Below are 9,231 nucleotides of genomic sequence, written 5' to 3'. Positions count from 1 at the left end.
TCTGGTGGGCGTTGTCCAACCGGTGAAACCTCTGGTTTTGACTACTGTGCTTCGTTTAATCTGTATGAGAGTCACAGAGAGGCTTATGACAACGACTGGGATGCATGTGGGCCAGCAGAGCAGGGGGGGACACGTCCCAGGGTGCAGAGGAAGAAGACCGGGAAGTTTGGGAGGGTTTGATGCGCTACTTGAAAAGCTAAATAAAAACTTTTGTATATTATTGTCGTTTTTTTAAAGTAACAGGTGGCAATATTGGAAACGACATGAAGCCGCTGTAGCCCGAACAGTTGAAAAGTGAGAATAGTGCAGAGAGTGGATAATCTGTCGGTGTCCGGCTAGTTTGTAAATGTCCCGTTTGTTCTGGACACACACTCGCACTCTTGTTTGCTAACAACGCAGTCATAAGTGACAATTCTCTCCGACCAACCAGCAGTCTGCAGGTTTTCACGTCAACCTTTGGTATCGCCTCGGCTCGCTTGGAACCTCGACTGAGGTAGTACTAAAAAAAGTACTGGTAGCGGGGCCCAGGGATTTTTTTCATAAGGAAAACCAAAAAAGCGAAGTAGAGCCGTGGCGAGTCAAGTAGATACCACGCAGTGGAAAACCGCCATAAATCACACTAGGTTCCCACATGATACCAATACTGTGTGAATAGGGTTAAGGATAGTTAAATCACAATATATGGTGCAAATTAAAATTATTTACTGTAAAACTTGCTCTGATGTCCTTAGACAACAAAATGTTATTATATTTTAATATTTTTTTTCTATTTTCACTGAGTTAAATCTTTTAACCAACAGCAATCCTGATCATAACTACCAAATATACATTATGTTCAGAATTTCAACACATGAAATGCCAGCTTATACATAATGCCACTGTTGCAGGCATTGGTTTTGGTGCATTGCATTAACACTGCAGTGCTCCATGATACAGCAGCAAAGCCCCTGGTAGAAACCAGGAAAAATGGCACATATTTGCTCCATAGGGCAAACATGAGAAAATCTCTCAATCTGGTGGAAAATAGTAAAAATAAATTGAAAATTTTGAAACCAGGCCCCTAGATTGAAAGCCTGATATAATAATGCATGTTTTTATGCTGTAATGGCATTTTGTCCTTAAGGGTTTTGTGTCTATGTCTATTTTAGCTACACAGTTTATTATAGACTAATTTGAAGAGCTGAGGTTAATCTTCCAAAATTAAAAATCAATCTTACAAAATGAAAAATGTGTTCTTTTGTATTAACTATTTCTTTTTTTTCCAAAAAGAGGGCTTCAGATGACTAACAATTACTCAGAGTAAACAATTGGAGATTGGAGAGGCATATCAATTACTTACTGTTACAACTTAAATACATATTAAAAATTGTCATAATTATTCACTGAGAGTAACTAGGTCAGGAGAACAAAGAATACATATGACATGCAGTAACTTAACACAATAAGGTGGACAACTACCAAAATGAACATGGAGAAAGTGGTAAAGTTGAAGTAGTTGTTACTGAACCTAAAGAGCCAAGCTGTGCTGCTAAATGCCTGAGAGGTTCACATTACACTAGTTTTTGTATTTTCTGCTTTATTCTTCTGTTTGCACAATACACACACAATAGAGCTCTCTCTCTCTCTCTCTCTCTCTCTCCCTCTCTCTCTGTCTTTCTCTTACACTTACACACAGTTCTCCAGTGTCTGTCCCGGTCCCTCTCAGACGGCCTTAGCAAGTTGTTGTCAGAGTGGGAAGTGAACCTTGCGGCCAGTGCAGACATCCGTCTGCTTGACTGCTTTCAGGCTATTACAGCCAGACAAATGCACTCATTGAGCCATCATCTCCTCCACACATGCACACGCTCACTCTCACACTCACAGACATCCAGATTCCCACCTACACTCTTCCAGACACGGCGGGAGCTAAAGGGGTGTGGGATTACCTCTGTGATGAATGAAATGTGCTAATGATGGATGAATGCCTAGCTGGCGGCTGACAGCAGTCGTACATTAGAAAGCGCTTGGTAAATAAATAACTCCCTTACACACACATAAGCATACACACATAAACAATTCTCCCTGCGACTGACGTGTTCCCAGCTCAGGTCGAGGCTTTGAGCACTATAAAATGTGTGGTTTTGTGTGTGTGAAAAAGAGAATAGAAAAAGCAAGTGTCCTATCCAGTGAAATTCATTTGTTTGCAATACGAAGGAAGATATAAGCTGTCTTGGTTCTGTGTATTCTGTTGCCACATTTGTGGTTGTGTCTTACATGTACACATTCTGAAACATTATGTATCTGAATTTTTTAGAAAGACAAATCTGGCATCAGATAGAGAGGAACCAATATTTTACAGACACAGGGGGAGGAATTCTATTTCATTTTTGGAATTATTTTTTTAACTTCTTTAGAGAAATAATAACTGTAGAAGATTTCCATTTGGTGTGCTTTGGCTCCCAGCAGTAATTATTGACAAGAAGATGGTTTCAAGGTTTTGTTTGCTTTTTAAATTGCGTATACCTCAGTAGTTGAATGAAACTCTTTCATTTTCATCTCACCAGTGTACCGACGTAAACACACAGAGCTGCAGTCAATTCAGCTGGAGCTGCAGAGTCCAGATTGCAAGCTCAGTAAGCTGCGGGCATCCACCATCATGACCGACTACAACCCCAACTACTGCTTCGCTGGCAAAACGGCATCGGTCAACGACCTGAAGGAAGTACCGCGCCGCAATATCTCCCTGACCAGGTAAAAGAGCCTGGATCAAAGGTCCACAACCAACATTCTTGTTACTTGGGACATTGTGAGTTCATCATTAACAAATTCAATATGAGTTGAATACACCTGTGTACATCTGTGGTGAAATGTCTGACTCAAGGAAACCAGTATCTGAGCATACATGACATATCGAGCAGTTAACTAATGAAAGTCCACTGGTACAAACTGTTAAAATGGGCTGGACTCATAAAAACAGCACGGTGTGAAAAGTATCCGTTTAAATAAAGCCTAAAATGATAAAGTGGGAAGTCTCAGTGGCTGTACTTTGGGAAATTATTTTTTTTGCAGGACTCGTTTCAATTTTTAATATATCTTTCATATGTTTGTAGTTCACCACTTTATCATTCTGGTTCCTAATCTTTGTGATTCATTATTTTTCTTGTGGACCCATGAATATATTCCACCATCTAGATTTAAGTCATGAATCTATGCATTGGCTGCAAAGGGTGCTACAAAATCTAAACTATAATTCAGTGTCAAAGTACACCACTTTGATTTGCAGTAGGATGTCACACGGAGACAGTTATTTGCTGGACTGAAAAGCAGGTGAAACACTAATTTTGAAAAATAACTGACTACAGTAGCATCTCATTTCTTTAGTACTTAGCTCCATAGGTTATCATTCTTCAGACACAGAGGGTTTATTGTTGTTTACTGTTAGCTGCTTCTAATGTCTTCAGTCTAGATATCTTGGGTCTTGTATGCACCCCCTGTGTGAAAGTTTCAGCTTAATGTCTAAAATATAAATGTAATTGTAAATAATAAATGCATTTGTGTGCCTTCAGGGGTTTGGGTCATGGTGCTTTTGGTGAAGTCTATGAAGGGCTGGCAGTGGGGATACCGGGTGAACCGAGTCCACTGCAGGTGGCAGTCAAAGTGAGTTCTCACCCAGTGTCACACTTCTATAGGGGCTTCTAAACTAATAACACATCATCCACTTTATTTCTAAGAATAGTTTCATTCACTCTTTGGATTGGAGATCATGAGTTATATTTTGCATTGCTGTTTACAGCACAATGCTGTTTCGCCTCTCTTTAACTTTCTCACAGTATGGTCAGTGTCATGGAGATATGCATCAGACACTAAAAAATACAATGACTTAATAATACAATAACTACTTTATATCAAATTTATAACAATTCAATTTTTTTTAATGTAAAATAGACCCTCCCTGAGGTTTGCTCTGAGCAAGACGAATTGGACTTCCTCATGGAGGCTCTAATAATCAGGTATGAGGCACTTTGACAATTGACTAAATTCTGTCCCTCAAACATTGCCAATAAAGCCATTTAATAATACATGTTTCCCATGCTGTGTTTGGTCCCTGCAGTAAGTTCAGCCACCAGAACATTGTGCGTTGTATTGGAGTCAGTCTGCAGGCCATGCCCAGGTTCATCTTGCTGGAGCTGATGGCCGGAGGAGACCTCAAGTCTTTCCTGAGGGAGACCAGACCCAGGCTGGTAAGACACCCTGTTATCACGCTCAAGTGCTTGAATAGTGCATTTATTTTTTTTAACACTTTAAGCTACAACTGTGTTCTTGAACACACTATAATCCAAGTTAGAGCAGTCAGACTTTCATCTAGATGTTTTTCTTTCCAACCACAATGGGTACTACCGCAGGCTTTTTCCAGATCTGCCTCTGATAAATTCATTAAAATTGCATTCTGGGTATTTCTTTGTGTGATTAGGAGCAACCGTCCAGCCTGACCATGGTGGACCTTCTCAATGTGGCCAGAGACATTGCTAAGGGCTGCCAGTATCTGGAGGAAAACCAGTTTATACACAGGTACTTCACCAGATGACTGTACATTTTTGCATATGAATATGCAAAACCAACAGTGTGTTGGCATACACGAATAGAGCACATGAAACTATGTATTGTATTCTGCTGCACTATATTCATCCTACCTAAACAGATAAATAAAACAAAAAACAAAACAAACAATATGCATCACAAATGGGTATGCATATACAGTACATATGGATTGAAAATGGGCAAAGGAACAAACTAACAGTCCACATTTATTTGCCGACTTCTACTCAGAATTACTAACTGACTGCATTTGTCCAAGCGTAACATATGGACTCTGCATGCCTTTTGTTATGATAGCAGAAAGGACAAGTGACGGGTTTAGCATCAGAGCAGCCAGATGGGGTAGCCGGCTTGCCTTTTTACGGTCTGTATCCAAGGCACAAGTGTCCTTCTGTATCTATATTCACAGCGGTTGCTGAACCGGAGGATGTGACTAAAGAAATTCTTTTCCTGAATCTGTCTCGCGAAGATCTCTTTCATGGATGTCTGTGAGGAAAGTCAAGTACATGTCAAAAAATGATCAGGTCGCAATTGCTCCCACAATTACATCAAGACAAGTACACTGTATCCCTTTTCCTTCATGTCTCTCTTTGACTTCCTAAGAATTGGCCGATGACAAACAAGACCTTGTTTGCCCCATCGTGGTACAGTAAAGCCCCATTAATCCATCCAATGGCTGACTCTTCTCCAGAGCTTCTGCTTTTCTGCCTTTAAACCTGTATTAAACCTGTATTAAAATTCATCCTAACACTGTCCTTGAGGCTAATTTCAATTTTTATGGAGATGTGTTTACTCTAGGTTGAGTAAAGGGCAGCTGAGTGAGATAGGGTGGAAGAGTAGCTGCTACTCAGAAAATGTAGATTTTCTCAGGGATTAGAGGGTTGAATGATGAGCTGTGGTGTTCTTCAACATGTTAAATCACGGCTTTAATGAAGAATATACTCTGGATTTTTTGTGTTTCTATGCTTTTTTCCTGTGGTGGTTTAATCTGTTTTTTTTTTCTGGCCAGTGGATTATTTGATGTTTATCTTACATTACTGTATTTACCAACACTGTGCTGAGGAGAGTCTGGTAGTTTACTGCAACCTCAGGTGTTAAAATAGACTAATAACAGAGATTGTTCTTTAAGTGCAGCAGTAAAATGGGTGTTTAAGCTGCTGCAGTTAAGATTTGCTGTAAATAAGGTCTACAGTATGAAGCCAGTTAATAACGGCCTGCTCTCACATCACTGGGCTGCATGTACAATAGCACTGTGTCCTTCCCTTAAGCCCTCAGCCAGCAGTCTGTGACAGCTAATGCTGCATTTCTTGTTCTTGCCTACAAGCAAAAGCAAATCATTTACATGGATTCCTTTTAGCCATTTAACAAGGATTTCTTGGATTTACCAATAGCACCTCATGAGAAAGAACTTGTTAAAGTATGCTGATTGTAGTCATACCGTAATAGAAATGATTCAGTTTTTTAGATGCCCCTAAATAGATTAATTAACTCACTTCTTGAATAGAAAGAGTTGTGGTATGATACCACAATGTACTCTCTGTAGCTGGTTTGATAACTCAGTTTACTCATTTAACTGATTTAGTCTAAATTTGATTTAGACTGAGAAGCAAATGTTGACTTCATTTCATACTAAATTATTTAATGTCAAACTTGGAGTTGTACTTTAATATTACAAGTTGAATTGTTTCAAATACTTCTGACACATTGAAGTGGGGCAACCAGGCATCATGTATTCCCTGCCTTTAAAAGCTCTCAGTTTTAATCAGTCTAAACCTTTACTTTATCCTCGTTTTGTCATTTCACATCCCCAGTTCATCAGTGTGGAGGCTAAACATCTAAACAATGTGTTGCTGTTTACATACAGTCAGACTTGAGTTTTTCATTTCTTTTCTCATGATCTAGTTTTAAGCACAGTGTCACTTTATGTTAGCCTGACAAGCCAGACCCACATCAAGATGTTGAGTCTGGGAACTCACCATTGGCAGGGCTCAATCTGAGGGGTTGGATAAACGGTTGTCTTTCAAATTCCCTCGCACGCAGTAGGATAGTGCTACCCTATCTGGTTGTCAAAACTCCAAACACATCTTCCTTTTTTTTAAATTTAACTTCAGTGCTTAACTCCAAGTCTTCCACAGTCGCGGCCAAAGACTATTCGAAAGACCACTGTTCGCCTGCAGCAATCTTTTTAGTTTTCAAGTAGCAGGGAATTCACACGGCACTTTGTCGTTCTTATGTTTAGGCCGCCCACCGACTCTACAAACAATGTGATTGGCCAGAATTTGTTTTTTCCAGGTTGCAAGCCAACGGAGAGTTGCTAGACTGACCCTGGCAGCAAATTACATATGCTGCCATTAGGGTGCATCTAGATTTGTAGGCTAACCTTATGTTATTTTGATGTTAAATTTTGGGTATTTATTGTACAGAGTGCACACTTGTCTATAGTGGGATGAGAAGCAATGTGCTCATAATGTCACTTCTTTAGATGTTAAGAAAGTTAGACGCCTGGGGAGCAGAGTACAGTGTGTGTACTCTGTTTTCTTTTCCCCAGACAGGAGCAGAAAATCCTGTGGGAACTACTGTATTTTTCTCAAAGAATAACTAACCCCACTGCAGTGCAAATATGATTGTTATGAACTTTCTCTAACACACTCTGCCTGCAAATACTACGGAACATTACAATTTTTCCTCTGGATGCACCATGTGGGCAGAGCTATAAAGGCACTGTAGGAATCTGTAAACTTTATCAGCTTCTCCAGTGCAACTTGGTAGTTACACTGAACTTCAGATCCCACAGGGGTCTGTAGGAGTTTCACACATGGAGCTCTCTTATAGATGCAAAGATATGAAACTAATCAAGAGATAATGCATGAGAAAAGCTGTTTGAATGTCTGTGTTCAGTAACTCTTATATACTCTGTCCTAGGGTTTAATCCCTGGAATACACATCTAAACTATTTCCTGAGCCATATAACAACAGGAAAAAGGAAAAAAACATTCAGGCATAAACCAAATAGGCTAATACATACAAAATATACATATCAGTACAGAAAGTCCTTTATGTAGTCCAACTTAATAGAATGGCTTTTAAAAAAGTGACAAATGACTTGCTTTACCAAATTTAATTTGTTTATCGTATGAAACATTGTCTACATCCCACCTACTCTGAGCAGTAAGATTCCAAGCAACTAACTTGGCATTTTATATTGCTGCAGCTATGGCAAAGTTCACCTGTATGCAAAGTTACTATATGTTATATTCAGTCTAATGTTGATTTACATAAATGCTGTCAATCCAAGCAGTAAGTACATTCAGTGACCTGACCAATGTGTTGTTTTCATCTTTCAGGGACATTGCAGCTCGGAATTGCCTACTGACCTGCAAAGAGCCGGGCCGTGTGGCCAAGATTGGCGACTTTGGAATGGCTCGAGACATTTACAGGTACAGTTGACTGACTGATGTATGACCACCTTGGCTGGCTCAAAATCCAGACCAGGCTCAGTTGAATTTGAATCTAAATAAGTTCCTAAGTGGGTTTCGAGACCAAGTAACAGAAATAAGAAAAAGAAGCCCTGAATCTTTGTAAAAACAAATATGTGGGGGAACATATAGTGAGCATGCACTAGATGAACAGTTCTATGGAGTAATCCCAAGGCTGGGCTAAAAAATGGCAGTTCAAACCTTATAGTTAAGGTATCAGAATCAAATCAGTTGTGTTCAACAATTCCACTAAATACCCAGGATTAGCGTTATTGTTGAGGAATAGTATTATTATTGCGTTGCAGAGATACAGTGGGCCTCGAAAGTTTGGAATTTTTTTTTTATTAATGTGCATGGAGAAACCAAGAAAAGATGGGGAAATCTCCAAATAGCATCAAATGACAGATTAGTCATTCATATAATATGTCACAAATAGTTAGATTTTATTTCCATCATTTACACTTTCATAATAACAGAAAACCAAAAAATGGCGTCTGCAAAAGTTTGGGCACCCTGCAGAGGTAATACATTGTACTGCCCCCTTTGGCAAGTATCACAGCTTGTAAACACTTCTTGTAGCCAGCCTAGAGTCTTTAAATTCTTGTTTCAAGTGTCTTCTCCCATTCTTCCTTACAAAAGTCTTCAAGTTCTTTGAGATATCTCGGCTGTCTGTCATGCACTGCACTTTTAAGGTCTACCCATAAATGTTCAATTATGGTGAGGTCAGGAGATTGTGAAGGCCATGGCAAAAACTTTCACTTTACGCCTCTTTATTTAATCCACCGTAAATTTTGAGGTGTCTTTAGGATCATTATCCATTTGTAGAAGCCATCCTCTCTTTAACTTCAGCTTTTTCACAGATGACATCAAGTTAGCGTCCAAAATTTGCTGAAATTTTATTGAATCCATTTTTCCTTCTACTCGTGAAATGTTCCCTGTGCCACTGGCTGCAATACAACCCCAAAGCATGATTGATTCACCCCATGCTGAACACTTGGACAGAGATTCTTTCCATTAAATTCTGTGCCCTTTCTTCTCCAAACGTACCTTTGCTCATTCCGGCCAAAATGTTCCATTTTAACCTCATCAATCCACAGAACTTGTTTCCACAATGTTCATGTGTTAATTTGCAAACTTCAAATGCTGATTTTTGTAGTGAGGACGTAGAAGAGGTTTTCTT

The 9,231-nt window shown here is 39.4% G+C and overlaps 1 protein-coding gene across 2 annotated transcripts in view; it reads left to right on the top strand.

Annotated features, from left to right (window-relative positions):
• alk (ALK receptor tyrosine kinase) overlaps positions 1-9,231 on the top strand; it is a 397,773-nt gene that overhangs the window by 377,307 nt on the left and 11,235 nt on the right. For both annotated transcript variants that reach the window (XM_032499965.1, XM_032499966.1), the window contains exons 20-25: positions 2,544-2,730; positions 3,546-3,636; positions 3,925-3,989; positions 4,091-4,220; positions 4,451-4,548; positions 7,920-8,012. In XM_032499965.1, coding sequence (XP_032355856.1) covers positions 2,544-2,730; positions 3,546-3,636; positions 3,925-3,989; positions 4,091-4,220; positions 4,451-4,548; positions 7,920-8,012 — 664 coding nt within the window. The remainder of the gene's footprint in view (positions 1-2,543; positions 2,731-3,545; positions 3,637-3,924; positions 3,990-4,090; positions 4,221-4,450; positions 4,549-7,919; positions 8,013-9,231) is intronic.

The sequence above is a fragment of the Etheostoma spectabile genome, chromosome 20 (genome assembly GCF_008692095.1).
Source record: "Etheostoma spectabile isolate EspeVRDwgs_2016 chromosome 20, UIUC_Espe_1.0, whole genome shotgun sequence".
Lineage (NCBI taxonomy): Eukaryota > Metazoa > Chordata > Actinopteri > Perciformes > Percidae > Etheostoma > Etheostoma spectabile.
This window is presented reverse-complemented; position numbering and strand designations above follow the sequence as displayed.